This window comes from Corvus cornix, chromosome 5, assembly GCF_000738735.6.
Source record: "Corvus cornix cornix isolate S_Up_H32 chromosome 5, ASM73873v5, whole genome shotgun sequence".
Classification (NCBI taxonomy): domain Eukaryota; kingdom Metazoa; phylum Chordata; class Aves; order Passeriformes; family Corvidae; genus Corvus; species Corvus cornix.
The window spans coordinates 43832287-43849099 of NC_046335.1; the positions used below are offsets into that span (position 1 = coordinate 43832287).

The following is a 16813-nucleotide window of genomic DNA, read 5'->3' on the forward strand; positions in this document are numbered from 1 at the left end:
ATTTAAAATATCTCGGGTCCAACAAAACACTTCATTGAATTAAAATAAATTCACATTAAAAAAAAAAGTTTCAGAAAACCCAGCAGAATCTGCTACACAGCCAATTGCATTTTAAAAACCATTTTAACTACAGCACAGGCATCTTTGTGAGTGTAAGTGTTAAAAAAAAATTCTCATTACCTTCTACCAGCAAGGTCCTGTACAAACCAGTTTTTCTATACAACATACTTGTAATTTTGTATCAGTCTCCTTAAATATCTTCTGTGAGAGCTCTTTCTTTTCTGCTGTTTTTTTTTTAATCTCACCCTTAAATTATATCCCCTAATCAAGGTAAATACCATTCCTCAAAACCAATGCTATTCAGATTTCAGTGGAGAATGATTATGGTTTACAAAATCACTGATCCAGAAAATCTCCCTTGGAACCTTAGAACACCTTTCTTTGCTTTTATAAATTACTGACAATGAAGCAGCCAACTGGCCACAGAGAATTCATCCACAGCCTTTAAACAAATCTATGGTTTGGTGCCTTGTCAGTCTGCTCAGGCACTCTTCTCATATTTATCATGCTAATCACCCACTTCAGAAATAACAGAGAGAGGCCAAGGACAAAATGCTGGTCAGTAAACTTTAGTGAATGCAGTTATACCAGAAAATGACCAATAATACAATGCAGCATTGTGATGTTAAACCAAGCCTCAATAGCAAAGCTTCTACAGTCAGCTGAAAAAAAAGGATGCTAAACTCTGAAGAGAAGGACACAGAGATGCACACTCTTCTCTCCCACCCATATAGCTGACCTTTACTCAACTCCAGCTTGCTGTATTTCAGTGATGCAGAGTGTAAGCTATAAGCTGTTATTTGGAATCATCTCCTGTGAAAAAATGTAAAATCTGACAGCCTTTCAATGCCAATTCCTTTAATGGATGAGATTGCTATTTTTTCCTCTGTGTGGAAGAGGGGGTTTTTTTGAGCAGTTACTGTTTTAATTTTAGGAGTTGTACCACATCAATTTTGATCAACACAAAAAGTTTGTTGGAAACAGGACTATTTATTTTTTTGCAGAACTGAAGTAACTCAAAAGACAGAGAAAAAAAATATTCCCAGATTTATTCACTCATGTATCTCTATACATTTAAAGGAAAGAGTTCATAGACCGATTTGTCAGCTGCTAAAAAGCTCTTCATTGCATTACCGAAAGAAGGAGGTAAAAGGCAGCTTCAGGACCAGCTCTGTACTACTCAGGAAGTGAGTCAAGACCAGATATAAGCAAGAGTAGTCATGATGCTGTTCTGAAATCCACCAGTTTTGTTGTTTTGGTCCTGTGGAGGAGTCACTCCAGCACACCTATCCTGAGCCAATACAGGCTCCAAGGCACCTTGGCAGAACAAACAACTAATCTCAGGAATGCCATTTACTGGCTGTGCAGATAAGAACACTAAATAAGGGTACAATGAGAAGCTACATTCGTCCCATAAAAAGGATCACTCCAACAGCCCTGCACAGGACACCTTTCACTCAGTCTTTAGCTCATGCTGATTTGACATTTTACTCGTTTTCTTCTCCTCAGAAAACTCTACAATGGCCTTCAGCTCAGCTTCAGAGAACTTAGGTGTCAGTGCCACGTTGTCATAATCAAATTCTTCATCAAGTGAGAATGGTTGAACATCATCGCCCAGTAGCTGTAATGAGGAAAAACAGATACATAAATAATATTGCTGCAAGTGATAATAAGGAAGCTCAAAATGTAAACTTCTAATTAATATTTAATTAAACTATTTTTTCTGACTCTAACACTCTCAGCTGATTAAGCTCTTTTTAAGTAAAAGAATAAATTCGATTATTCAATTTGACCTAATTTAAGCCATTTAATGTGCCCCATTTGTACTGTACTGTATCTGAATGAACATCATTAACTAATTTTGCTCAAGGCAAGGAATCTAAAAACCTCTCTTGCACACATCTATTATATCCCTGCCACTTGTAGCAGCAAGACTGTGGGGATATGGACATGTTATATGCAGCTATGTTACATTTCAAAGACAGATTCCATATCCTCAAAATTTGAGTTAGTATTACCTAAAGCTTCAGCATACATGCACCTGATACTAACGTAACATTCTTCCCAGAACACAGTTTTAGTGAAGGAAAGGCCTGCAATGAGCAAAATGACACATAATCAATTTTCAGACTCCAATAATTTTTTTTCACCATCTCAGAGACATGGAATTGGCTGGTTTGAATTTTTTGCATGATGAACATAAGAATTGTACTACATTTGCCAATATGTGCTTTGTTGACATATTGTATAGCATTTCTGTATTGCTTCTGGTTGAAATATCTCAGAATAAACACTCTGCCTATAAAATAAAATAATGAAAACAAATAACTACGGCAGGTTCCATGCTGATAAGAAGCTGCAGGGTCCATGACATGAAAGGTTTATGGTAAGCAGTTACATAAAATGAATTCCAGGGCAACACAAGAGACACATCTTCACCATTAAAACCGTATAGGAATGCTCCCTATCCCATGAGAAGTTAATATAAAATGTCTAGAAACGTGTTTCAAAGATTTAAGCACTTCAGCACCAAATCAGCAAAATGTTTACACACATGCTTATTTTTCCAAGCTTCTGACAAGTCCTGCACGACTACTGATGTATTTGAAATTAAAAACACAAGTATTTTCTGAAAAGCAGGAAGAACACTCAGCATCCTACGATCACTGCTCAGTTTAGAAGGCACAGTATCCTGCACAATTTGATGTGACATTTTGTAACAAGTAGCATTGACACAGTTAATAGGTCAGAGAAGTGGTAGCTGGATTCCTCTCTGGTGGTGGAGCACTTGATAGACAGGGCAGAGAGAATCTGGGTAGTATCTACATCCTTTATTAATAAACTATCATGTTGCATGAATAATCAGGAAATAATTTTTCTGGGGTAGAATCATTTTATTAGTCATCTGTATTACCCAATTTTCTAGGGATTTGGCTTACATCGGCTTCATTAGATGTTGGACCATCCAAATAATCCTGGACGCAGACGTGTAGACCATGGGCATTTATAAATGGGAAAAACTTTGCAGATAGAGTTGGTCTAGAAAACACTATTCATTCTGCACACAAAGATTATCTTGCTTATATCCATATACTATTTCAGGTAAACCAACATTAACTTTTATAAATAGCACATTTGAAAATGTTAACAGGAAATAAAGCCTGTACACAAGCTCTCATTCCCATTAAAGATAAAGCCTTGACCTCCTCAGCATATTCATGCTCATTTTCATCTTTTCCACTGGCAGAACCTCATAGAATTCCTTGTCAGTAAGGTTACCAGCAACTGAGTAACAAATGGTAGCAGCAACCAGGGTTCTACTACCTTTCATTTGCAGAAATCCAAAGCACTTTTCCAAAATACAATGCAAGGCACAAATATTTTCCAGTTATTTTGGTTGCAACAATATTTTTTACAATACTGTGCTGGTTTTGGCTGGAGTAGAGTTAATTTCCTTCACTGTGACTGGTATGGGGCTGTGTTTTGGATCTGTGCTGAACACAGGGTTGATAATACAGAGATGTTTTTGTTATTGCTGAGCAGGGCTCACACAGAGCCAAGGCCTTTTCTGCTTCTTGTACAGCCCCAGTGGTGAGGGGGCTGGGGGTGCATGGGAGGTTGGGAGAGATGCAGCTGGGACAGGTGACCCCAACTGACCAAAGGGATATGCCAGACCACGTGACATCGTATGCCATCAGTGTATAAAGTGGGAGGAAGAAGGAGAAAAGGGGAGTTTGGAGTGATGTCGTTTGTCTTCCCAAGTGACCGTCACGCATGGCGGGGACCTGCTCTCCTGGGGATGGCTGCGCACCCCGTGGGAGGCAGTGAATTAACTCCTTGTTTTGCTTTGCTTGAGTGCGTGGCTTTTGCTTCCCCTATTAAACTGCATTTATCTCAACCCAAGAATTTTCTTGCTTACTCTTCCCATTCTCTCCCAATTCCACTGGTGGGTAGCAAGTGAGTAGGTGTGTGGGGTTTGGTGTCTGCTCGGGGTTAAACCAGGACACACATCTAAGGTAACAGCTAAGAAGAGTTCAAACTACAGTAAGCTTTTATAAGGATTCTACAAAAGCAAATCTGTTTTCCTCTGTCAACAGAGTTACAGAAAGTATACACACATCCACTCTGACCTTGTCTTGGCCTTCATGTAATTCCAGGAACATTTTATGCAGATGCAGCAAAATACTGGAAAAACTTTTGTTTACAAAACTCAACTCCAAAATGCTAACTGAAATAAGATGCCAAAATAAAACATACCCAACTTCACCCTGTTAACAATTTTTCTGTTACCCACTCATTGCACATTTGAAAAGTTTATTCACACTGAATATTTATCAGTGTGCTTCATCTCTCAAATGAATACTCAAAGCATTAGGGATTCCTTTCTTTCTTCTTCTCCCAAGAAGCCATTGACTTCAAACTTCCACGAAGACAAGCAATCTAAAACTTATATACTGCAAACTGCAATTTTATTCTATGTCAAAAGGAAGACATTTTACAAAAGAACACTGAATCCTCTGAGCTGATCAAGTTATTATCTTGTTATTTTTGCCTAAGGAGCTGAGAAATATCTGAATTTCAGGTGTCTAATTTAACATCTAATTGAAATCTTTTTGAGAGCTCTCTGGGAATAGAATCCTGCTCTATTAGAAAACTGCCAGTTTGCTTAAGATTGCTTCTGTGATTTACTCTCTGAAGAGAAAAATCACTTTCATTTACAGTTCCTACATGTCCAAATTAAAGGAGGGAAAGAATGTAATATTCATATTAATAACAGAAGTATTTTGCTAGAGGTTTTTTTACAAAGTAATATTGTAAATAGAATATCTTTAAGTTGACATTTTCAAAAATCTATTAATAATTGGCAACTCAGTTCTTTTATTAATCTGTGTGGAGTTACACTTAGCTGAACAGCTTGTCTCTGTCCTTCTAAAACTTGTATTTCTGTGTAATTATGGCACTCTATGATTCACTTGTTCAAATTATGTGAAGTATGCACATACACTCACCAATGATTTCACTGCATACTCAAGGGAAAACTTACTAGTTCACTAACAATAAATTTTAAAAAAGTGGGGGGAAGGCTTTATGCTACGATGGTCTCACATAAGCTTAATATATACTGGGGTACTTAGGAGAAAAAAAAGTTTGTCTTGAGCTTGGGGGACTGGACTGGAAGTCAATAAATCTTGACCAATTTTCTACTTCTGCTTCATCATTCTGGACAAGTCCTTCAATCTCTGTGTCTTTACTGGCCTCTGAGAAGATATAACTCTTCCATCTTCTCTCACTTAGTCAATGCTGTCTTTTAAGTTCTTCTGTGTTCTTGTTGCATTTATGCATAGCATGTGGCAGAAACAAACCTCAGCTGAGGCCTATCAGTAAAACCTTAATCTAAAGGAACTCAAAGGAAGTTGTATTTCACAGGATACACGCTGCTGTGCCACAGATTAACATAAAATAACAGACATGCTGAATACTTTTTTGAATGTTCAAACTACAAACAAATAAAGAATAGAAGGGCAGAATTCTTCTTTCCTAATCCTAGCCATACAAAAAATCAGGTTTCTAGACTAAGGTAGTCAATTAGCCAAAAATGGCCCAGCCAGAGCTTGTGGATGAAGATACATTACATCTTCCAACAAATTCCTACAGCAAGTGGGATTAATCACTTTCTGGAGCTGCTTATCTCTGCCTCTTGGTGACTGGAGGACTAAAACTACATTTAAAGCTGAAGTTAGGTGAGATGAATCCCACTTTGAATGCATGTTTATAGCGAGTGGATGGAAAATATGCAGCAACTGCACTCATGTATGCAGAGAGGGCAATAACGAATAAAGATGCGAGGAAGCAGGCATTAAGACATAAAAATACTATGATATCTTTTATGAAAGAATGTATTAATTAGAATTAAAGGAGAAAATAAATTTCTGGGTAGGGGAGGGAAATGTTTTGTGATAGTGTACTTCAAACATAGAATGAATGCTGGTTCAATTTGCAGTGGCCTGTGGCTCCACTGTCAATGTTCATATCCTGGAATATATTTATGTCTAAAGTGAGGAAAGAAAGATGAAGCAACAGTGGTGGACAACAGAAATAATTTTCTGTGTCATTCACTAAGCCACTTTCTAACACCTTTTGACAGAAAAACATTTTCAGGGAGACAAGTCGTTCTCTAACAATTATTCAAGTTATATACTGGGTCTTAGCAGAGCTTCTTTTTTTAAATTTTCCCTAGCAATATGTTGAGAGATACACAATTTACCCTGAAGTGCCTCACAAGTGTTTCCATAGCATAGACATTTCTCATCCTGCTATTTTTCATAGAGAATGGTCTTCCATTCTCTAAGAAAACCAATTAGGCAGCCACATTCTGTTGCCCTTCCCTAACAGATTTGTTTTGATGGACAGAGAACAGTCTCATTTTAAAGCAGAGATGTCTCCAGGGAAAATCTTTTTCTCTTTCTGAACTAGTCTTGCCATAAGCAATGCAAGACTTAATTTTCAAGGCAATGACAATTTGAAGCACTGAGGGATTTTAAAATGGACCTGTTCAATCTTGACAGTTCTAAAAATCAGGCCACAGTTATATTATCTAAATGAAGGCAAAAATATGTTTATAATTTAGGGGAAAGACTGCCTTCATTTTAAGTAGCCTGGCACCAACCAAATGGTTGTGAAAATTGTCTTTCTTCTTGAAAAATGCAGCAACTCATAGCCAATGTAATAATACTCAGTTTCTTTCATAACCCAACTTTCTCTCAAATGGAAATGAATTTTGCATGCAGTCGGATCTTTATCTATTTTTCATGAACTATAGTTTAAAGAATCATATGCAGTCCTTTATGAACACTGCAGGCTGCTACAAACCTCCTCCTTCTTTGGTTTCATACAGAAGTTATGAAATGAGAAAGCTATAAAACCTCATTCTAGTTTTTCCAGTGTTATTTTGTGTCCAATGGAACATAAAGGCAAAAACCTTGAATTATGTCAATCCTTAGGGAAAAGAGTGAATATTTTTATTCACAGAATGTTGGGTATTAAAGCTTGAAAGGTCATTTTAGAACTTCTACTTTTTCCCAAAGCAGACTTGTTCCTTATAGTAAAGAGTTTATTGCAAGGAACTAAACACAACTGAGCCAGGAAAGGAGGCACCATATGCAGTGCTATAACACCAAACCTTCATTGGTCACGCGTCATTTATAAACTTGATTTAAGCCTCACGGAAACATCAATAAGCACATGAAACTATCAAAACTGGCCCACTTTAGCTGCAAGCTAACTTCAGCCTCTATTGCAATGACCAGGCAGGGGAAAAGAGCAGTGAAGAATTCTCTGCAATAGAAACACCCCCAAAAGTTAATGCTCACGCTATTTGGATAGGAAGCTTAATGACTTAAAATAAGCCTGTGAGCAATCCACACCTTCTGTTGCAGTTTGAAAAGAACTGGATTTCTGAAGGAAGACAGCAATTCTAAATTAAAGCTTGTACTGACTGTGTCTGATTAAAAGGCTCAGAGTCCATAAAGCAAACCTCTCCACACCAGACCCTGACAATGCAGTTTCTCAGCAGCATCTTGCTACTACTCATTTCTGAGGGACCAGATCTTAATTCTGACCACAATATATTCTAAAACCGTTTTTTTAATTTTAAGTGTCATGTTAAAGGGATCATTCACTACCTCCCTGCTGCAGAAAATGGCTCCTATATTAAGCCAATGAGTATGCCGTAAGATCATGAGATCACTGGAAAATGAAATGGTCCATCATTCTACGTAAGGATTGCTAAAAGGCTTAAAAGTGCGAGAGCTTACTTGAGTATTCTGTTAGACAAACATTAAAAATCCCACATACCACTTGAAGTATTGAAGTACACATTTTGAAAATGTAGGATTATATAGTTGCAGTGCGAGATAAAATAGTGTTTATTTCAATTCTTAACATAATTTAAGAATTCATTATTCGTTTAAAAATTAATAATATGACTTGTTAACTCACAGCAGTTCCACATCTTCCATCTATATCCCTCTGTTCTTGTGAAAATAACATTAGAAGCCAACAGGGAAGAAACAAATAGGCCAAAGCCCCAAAGTTTGAATGACTACATCTGACCTCATACCTCTTGGGCTTTGCTGTCTGATGGCTGGGGAACTGACCACGCTCTGAGCTTCGGCTGAACAGGCTTATCAAAGAAGGGTGTACAGTAAGTCATTGTCTCTTCCACCTCTCCTGGGAGAACTAATGACCCTGCTGAATAAAAATAGTCAATGTTAACCTTCCACTCAATGCAAAATTAGAAAAATCCTGTTAAAATCCTGTAGTGCTCAGACATGGGCAGTAGCTTTTTAGTCAGTGTGATGTACTTATTGTTGCATAAGCTACCATTAAAACAGATCCATAGAGTCCTGAGCTAAAATGTAGATAGTAATACTGTACTAAGGAAAAATCAAACTTTGCTGAAAACAGACAGCTTTCTTCTTTCTTAAGGGTGCTGAATTAAAATCTGGATGCACATGCTCTTAAACTCAGAGAACACCTTCCATCTTTCTTTCGGAACAAAGATGGAAGGTCCTCAGCACAGATGCCTATAGTAGAAGTTACAAGATACCTCATCTGACACTGATGAGCTGAGCAGGCTCATTCATTTCTCTTTTGTTAGAACTTCACCATCTGTACAATGGGCATAAAGAATCATCGCAAAACATCTTCGTATGACTCTCATAAGACATTAAGTAAAAATACCTGGTAGAACTACTAACATGCCCCACTACAGTGCCAGATGACTCTCTTGTCTAAGGGTATTTCACAGACATCTGTTTCTCCCTGATCTTTCCAAAAAGAGGTACTTGAGAGGACCTCCCCATATCTGGGATGGAGTGACGCGTAACCTTTCCATACGGGCAAGATGTGTTCCACAGTTCACAAATGCACAGCTTTTCTGAATCACTTTTCCTTTACAAACTTCAGCAAAACCTTCATACTGGGACTAGTGGGTTTGCATTCTGTGACAGATCAGAAGGATATGCCTTAGGTTTAGAAATATCTTTTAACATGAATCAATCTCAGCTCTGCCACAGCACAGATGTGTCCATCATGTCTCAGTAATGTTTTTATGAAAGAATTTAAGGGGACCATATGTCTTGCAATTCAGTCAAACGATTATGTAAATCTACCTACTATTTTTTTCAGCTGATACACAAGTTTCTTTACAGTTTTATACTGCATTTACATTTCTCTTGTCTCAGAATAAATTTTCAAAGCATTGCTTAAATGTCAGTTAATGGAACCAACAAGAGAGTACACAGATCCAGGGTGAAAAGGATGAACTGGCTATTTATCTCTACCTGCACAATTCTACCATGGTAATGGAGTTATGGACCTCTAATTTTCCTGTGAATCTGCATTTGAAAATAAAGATTTCCTAGCTAGGTCTTTGTAAAAAAATACATTATCAAATTCTTAATTTAATTTTCTTCTGGGAATAGTGTAACATTTAAAAGCCAACAGGGCCTCAAATTGCAAAGTAGAATGTTCTTTTAAAAAGAGTTGAATTAATTCCCTTGGGTACTTCATTTCTAGATTTTTGTCTTTTGGTTCATGATTCACATATAAGTGGGTTTGTTTTCATCCCTAGTCTCTTGATTGCTTATGTCTATCTCCAGCCATCTAAGTGCTTTCAGTCCTTGTTCTTAGCATGGCATCTGTTCTGATTCTGCACCAGTTATATGAGAAAGCTTTCTGAAAAGGACAGCACAGTTCACGGGTATCTAGGCTATGTCTTCACATGCTCTGCAGCTGCTTTTTTCATAATTTGGGTCAAAAGTATTTGTAGGACAGAAAGAAGATGTAAACGCTCATTTAAAGACAATGGCATCTTTCACTATTGTTTCAAACCTGCAACCTAAACCTATACCCTTACTAAAGTAAGGGAAGCCTGGACATCGAGAGGTTTTTATTACCTACTGATATAAACACTGATTACTTCTGCACTAAGAGCTTCTCCCCCTCAACAGACCAATCTGCAGAGAGATGAGGAGGAAGCACTGTTATGCAACAGCCTGGCAACGGCTCAGAAAGATAACTCTTAAAAATTAGGACAACAGAAGGAAAATTATTTTTGCTTTTAGCAAGTGCTTGTCATACTCAGAATGTCAATTCCACTTTTTAAGGCTTGTTAGTAATGCAAACAATGTTTCAAATTCCCTTCAATCACCCCGTAAGAATGTAATCAACCTTTGTTTGCCAGTAGACATGCCAGAAATGAGCTTTGTCTCTCTCTATCCTGGCTGTGTGACAGCATATGAAAGTCTAATTGGTAAATGCTGCTTTCCCTGATAATGTTTAATAAAGAAACCCCTTCAGAGAGAAAAATTAGAGAGTTTTGACAGTCCTCCTTCTCAGTGGGAGCACCCAAAGGAACTCCAGGCTATTGTAAGTTCTAGCCAGTACCTCACAGCCTGTTTAGGCTGCTGCTACAGCACTACTGGATGATGATCCTAATTAAGCTGCTAATTATGTTCTCTGTGGAGGTGATTAATTAGCAACAGGAAAGCCTTGGATACTGCCAACAGCACCATATATAGAGATAACTGAACAGGCAGTGATACCAAAAAACCGAGAAGACATTTTGAAATGCACCTCTCACACCATGAAGAATCAACTCCCTGAATGATATGGCTGACAACTTTACTCAAGTCCAGCATACTTTAATGACAGCATATTTGGAAAATGAACAATTCTCTTTAGTCCCTCCCTACCACATCCCAGAAAGTGATTACTATATCTGTCAATGCTGCTGAGTTGGAGTTTTCTGCTTATTGTGTACCATAGACATCAAGTATGAGTATAGAAAAAAATAATCTACTGGCACAAGTCTGCTTTTAACTTTCAAGAGTGAAGAAGTTCAAAGTTTGTCTATAACTTTACTGTAGCCAAACCATGCCCAGCTATATATACACTGACAGCTATATATACACTGACACAGGTTTTACCACTTTCAGACACCACATTTCACAAAAATGCTGTTGACGGGGAGTTGAGAAGAGAGTGATAACAAAAAAAGCTTAAAAGCTAAATTTTGCAGTCTCCTCTAATTCTCATGCTTCAGGCTGTTAGTCCCAAAGAGCTGCCTAGTGTGAAATCATCTCAAGGCAGTGTTAAATGGATTGCAGAGACTGCAGAAGAAAAACAAGAAAAGGATTCACCAGCTGGGGGGGAGCCCCATCCTTTAAAAAATCCACTTCATTTAACTCTCAATCCTCTTCCTCAACCTGATTTTTCTGGATATAAACATAGGCTCAAAATATAAATGGAAAGGCACAGATTATGAAAAATAACAGATGTTGATATAATATGCCTAAAGAATTTTTTTAATTATCAATAGTTATGCTTGGCCTCAGCTTCAAAGTAACTGAGTCAATTGGCTTCTCCTCAGCCTCTGCGGGGTTACAGACAACTGGGACCTTGAAAAGACAAGTTTGCAGTATTTCAGTACTCCAAACTGGATTAGGATGAGACAATTATATCCTTGGCTATGCAGCCTTACCCATACATTTAATTAGTCCTGTTTTAATTTTCTCTTCTATTTAAACAATAGCACACTCGAGATCTTCAGACTTTTTTTTTTATATATTTTGTACTTTATTCAAATATTACCTATTATCACCTAGCTATCCCTCAAGCCCTACAGCAAGAAATTTGTAACCAGTCCTGGAAAGGAATTCTGTTGCCAAAACACAGGCACTAGGCAGCCTCCATCCATCCCTGGAGGAAGCCTGATCATCTCCATTGTTGCCTTAAGCTACTTACAGTTAGAGATTAAATTCAGGGAGAAAGAGCGATTAGGCAGGACACCGTACCCATGCTGTCTCTGCACGATGCATTAAAGCCATGGTTTAGGGCACCAATTTCACTTTGCCAATCATGGTTCTCTGTGCCAAAGTCCCACAATGCAAAGCACTGCCCTTGTTTCAAGCTTTCAGCCCAGTGCTGTCAAACAAAAACAGCTACAATGAATTTGCATACTGGCCAAATCTGTGGGCTGCTTTTCTTACTCGTAAGAAGCAGTCACATTCATTCACATCTTAAAAGACATTGAACTTTGCAAGATACATTGGAAAAAAAAAAACAACAAAAAAACCCTTCACTAGAATGACTCTTCCAGGACATCTGCCAGACAGCACTGGTTAGATGGGATGTTTTAACACCTATTTTCTATCACACTTTTCATACTGTCAGCTTTGAGCTAGTTGCTCTTAAGCGTGAATATTTATTGTATTTATGTACAGTTGCTAACTCAGCTAACTGATCTGCCCTTTAAAGCCAAGTGAAGCACAGAGATACTGAACTGCTGCCAATAACAAGGAGAGATAAAGGTTTGTTGCAGTTATACTAGCAAGGTATGATATTTTTTACTGGGTAGAATAAGCTATGATATTTTTTAGCTTGTTTTGACAATACGAAGTCTTAAATCAATCATTTGTTCTGACATAAGGTGGCAGCATTTAAAAAGGTCAACAACAATGTCTTTCTAATTTGTGTCACAATTTGCCTCATTTATAAACTAACTGGAATTCTTCAGAATTAATCCTTTATTAAGGTATTCACTAGTGATACTATTCTAGATTACTTTATCATTACAAACAATAGGTGACATAATTTTATATTTTAAATTGCATTTTGTTGCCATGGTTTCTGCAGGACTAAGATTTAACTCTCTTAGTATGAAGCTATCAAGTGGATTTTGATGTGTAAGATAACTACCAAACTGTAAGTGCTATTTTCTGCACCTAGGACTCAAGGGGAAATTTTTCAGCCTGACTACCTTTACCATAGAAGCCCTGAGCAAGACCCAGGCTGTGGGTTTCCCAGGTATAAATTTGGATGCTGTTCACTTTCCTTGCAGCATTTAGAAGGAGCAATTAGTTTCTGGCTAGGCAGTGTTTCAATGTTATAAAATACAATCTAAAAGCTCAATGTTGTTAGTGAGCATTGTTGATACAGCCTCATTCTGCACTGAGGCAGACTGCCTCAAATGAAGCATGTTTTACCAGGGCTTTCCACATGTATGTGATTAACATTTACTCTTGGACACACACAAATACACAGAAATGACCCAAAAGCTGGAGAGAGGCAAGGTCTGTCACAGTACTGACTGCAGTGAGTTATCCCCAAGCTTAAGCAGAGCTCTTTTTCCTAAAAATCTAAAGGTAAAATGTCAAACAGCTCTGTTTTAGAGCATTGGGCTTAATTCTCATCAACCAATTTGTGGCCTGTTCGGAACTAGAGATATTTAACAATACTTTAATGAACTAGATATAGGCATTTCTCATTTCATTATGAGACAAGTGAAATGTGGGTTTGTGCTTCCACCAGCAAGCTCCAGGGGTTTTTTAACAGATATTACCAGAATTTAAGACATAAACACAGAACAATGCCCTACAAAGGGAAAAATGGGCATATATGAACACTGCACTCAAAAGACATCTTTGACATCTGTACCTGATATGGGATTGCTGTTTTACTACCTCCTTTCTGAAAGGCTGAAGAAAGAATACTTGCCATAAACCTGACTTATGTTGTTTTATTATTTTCTTGTGAGATACTGCAAGTCTCTAAGCCCTCAAACTTCATAGGAACTTGGAACACACAGAAAGGAAAGACTAATCAAAACTACACTATTAGAGTACAGAGACCAATCAAGTAGCAATAACTAAGAAACCAAGCATCAAAGCCCTGCAGCTTCTGTCTGTGACCTCAAGCAAATCCCTCAATCTGTGTGGCTTGGTTTCCTTGGACAATCACAGGTATAGATGAGGAAAATGAATTTAAATGCTAAAAGGTTGTCAGTTCTGGTTGTAATAAAGACCACACAAGGACCTATAATTACAGACATTAGTATTCCACTTACTTTTTGGAGGTGGGAGAGTTAAAATTACTATAGATGTACAGAACAGTTCAACACAATTCAAAATGCTCGTAACTAGAATTCTTAAAGAAGTTCACTGTGAATTCAAAATTCGTCTCATCTATTTTAAGCCCAGGATCAAATTGTCTTAATAGGTAGGGACAGCATTTTCATTAAATATTTCCACTTTACAGAACTGTCTCTTAGCACCCACAATACTTTGCGAAAAAACTTTTGCAATCAAAGTAATTTTGATACAAAATAGAAATGCGGAAAAATGTAGAGATGTTGCTAACAAGAAGCGCTCTGCACTTCTAGAAAAGCTTGAAAAAAAAACCTTCACCAGCACAAAGTACAATAAATATTCCTCTTAATTTATTATCTCATTACCTCTTAGAGTGGGGAAGTTAGTACTTCAGTTTGGGGAATTGGGGTAATGTGGGGAATTTTCTAGCAATAGAAGAACTGAGGAAGATCATCTCCATTAGGGGAGAAACAGTTCTTCAATCAGTGTTCACACACTTGCACTCAAAGACAGAAAATGACAGTGAATATGAAGGGGAGAACCTACCACTGTATGTCTCTTCATCTGTGTCTACATCTTCCAAGTTTAAGTAATTGTCCACCTGCCATAAAAACCCAAATTGGAAAATAGGTTAAAATATATCAGTTCCATTTCTTACAGTACAATCTAGAGCAAAGCAAAAATGCAGTAAATTGTCTGCTTCATCTTCTCCATTCTTCCCTGCATTTTTCCAAGAAAGCATACTAGTTTTCTTTGAAATGTGTAACCCAAAGGAAATACTTTTAGGTATAGGCAAAGATTTACTGCCAAAATTGCTGCATATCAACTTAAGTGATGGGAAGGAAGCTCAAGCTGTACAGTAACTTTTTCGGGAACTTAGTGGGAAGATGAAGAAGTAAAATATTTTCATAGGAAAATGATACATGGTAAGTTACTTTGCAATTTTGCAGGCTCATTTCATATGGCACAAAGACAGTACATGCTGTAGGCAAACTAGAGCTTGATCCTTCTGTTTTGACACTAATGGTGAATTGATTAGGAAGCAAAAAAAACCTAAGAATTATTACATCTAGTATTTCACCTGGGGCTTTGCTCTACTGTTTTCTCAGGCTAAAGTCCCTTGAACAATCTAAACTATTTAAAACGTACAAAAGACAAGACATTTCTCATTTCAGGTATCACTGAATAGACGCACAGGGTCAGAGCAAAAGGGGTTTTTTTTCCCAACCTATCTGCAAATAGTGTTACCATGGAGGATTTACTACATGCCCTGGCTTCTCCATGAAGTAATTAAAGATGCTCTTAGATAATTTTTTCCAACCTGGTTTGAAAACATTCTCATCAAGACTTACATAACCTTTACACTTTAAAAGTACATACTCACTAACATTAGAAAAAATTTTGGATTGCTCTCATTCTTCTTTCCCACAGATGGAAAAGAAATACATCAACAAATTGCAAGTAATTTGTAAATTAATACAGCAAAAATCAGTCATGTTCCGCTCATAACCCCCACTTTGAAGAAAATCAAAGAAAACCTCACCTTCACTCTTTCAGACAGACTGAGATTATTTCTATCAGAGACACCAGCTGTCGAGCTCTCACTCATCACTGCCTGTAGATAGATGGGCAGAAGTACTTACATGCATGAAACAGAATCAAAATCACAATCAAGGCTCCTACTGATTTATACATACAGTTCACAGAATCACAGAAGGGGTAAGGTTGGAAGGCACCACAGCAGGTCACCTTGTCCACTCTCCCTGCTCAAGAAGAGTCCCACTGAACACATTACTCAGGATTGTGTTCAAACAGCTTTATAGATGTTTTATAGAAAAATATTTAAGAAGTGAATGGAGTGCTCCTGAAAATAGAACAGGTACAGGTTCTCTGAAAACCTACACGGGACTAGACTGAATCATTTGGAACAACAGTGCAAGTAATCAGAGCATGCCTAAAAAGCAGCACTTAGAACAGTAGCACTGTTTTCAACAGCTGTCTTTTCCCCAATTTCCTTCCTCAGGGCAGGCTTAAAGGTTACAGTGGTCTATTTACTGCATTATGGCTTCTTCCTGCTGCTACACTGCAATCTTTCTGATGCATTCTACTATTATTGTACTTGTTTCTTAAACCGCTAATGTGACAAAAATGTGCAGCCGTGTCTGAAGCTTTTTCTTCTTTAGAAACAAAGACATACATAAAGGATTGTGGAAGTTCCATTACAAGGATAATGGAAGTTGTACACTGCCTTATGTGGCAGAAAGACAATTCAATGTGGATAAAGTAAGAGACACAAAGACAAATTATACCAATGAGGAAACAATACCTTTTATGAAAAAAATGGCAAAAATATTCTCATTATTATTACACAATCAACTGACAGAATGAAATTGTTTTAAAAGCCTTGCTTGATGCTACTTCAAAGACATGTCCTAGTAAGGAGGAGAGTGGCAGCTTGTGCTCAGAGGCCTGGCAGGCCCATCATTTGAAAGCACTTCAGTGTGTTGCTCTGTGTATTTCACAAAAGGACCTGTTACTTATTTTTTAATAAAAGTTTAATGAAGGGAAATTTTGAGTACAGGTTAGATCACAGCTCAATTATTTGTTATTCAGGCAGGAAGGCAGAAGTTCTTAACAAATTGACTCAGACTTCCATCTCACTCCCCCCAGATGATGTCTGTTGTTCTCTTGTCCCTACACATTAAATCCCTAATCCCCTATGTTTCAGAAGATCAAAAATGCCCCTGGCCTGCCCACTGTTTACTTCAGGCAGTAACATAGCTTCAGTAACACAGAACTCTGTACTTACTAAAATCTACAAG

At 37.6% G+C, this 16813-nt stretch overlaps 1 protein-coding gene across 5 annotated transcripts in view; it reads right to left on the reverse strand.

The window, feature by feature from the left end:
* Positions 1 to 613: 613 nt before the first annotated feature.
* Positions 614 to 16813, reverse strand: part of IFTAP (intraflagellar transport associated protein) — a 41294-nt gene continuing 25094 nt past the window's right edge. For 3 of the 5 annotated variants that reach the window (XM_039553031.1, XM_019285462.3, XM_019285471.3), the window contains 4 exons: positions 15535 to 15606; positions 14538 to 14592; positions 8180 to 8310; positions 1036 to 1681 (listed from right to left, as the gene is read on the reverse strand). In XM_039553031.1, coding sequence (XP_039408965.1) covers positions 1514 to 1681; positions 8180 to 8310; positions 14538 to 14592; positions 15535 to 15606 — 426 coding nt within the window. In that variant the 3' untranslated portion in view covers positions 1036 to 1513. Of the gene's footprint in view, positions 1682 to 8179; positions 8311 to 14537; positions 14593 to 15534; positions 15607 to 16813 lie in introns of all 5 variants that reach the window. The other 2 variants (XM_039553029.1, XM_039553030.1) reach the window with 2 other exon arrangements.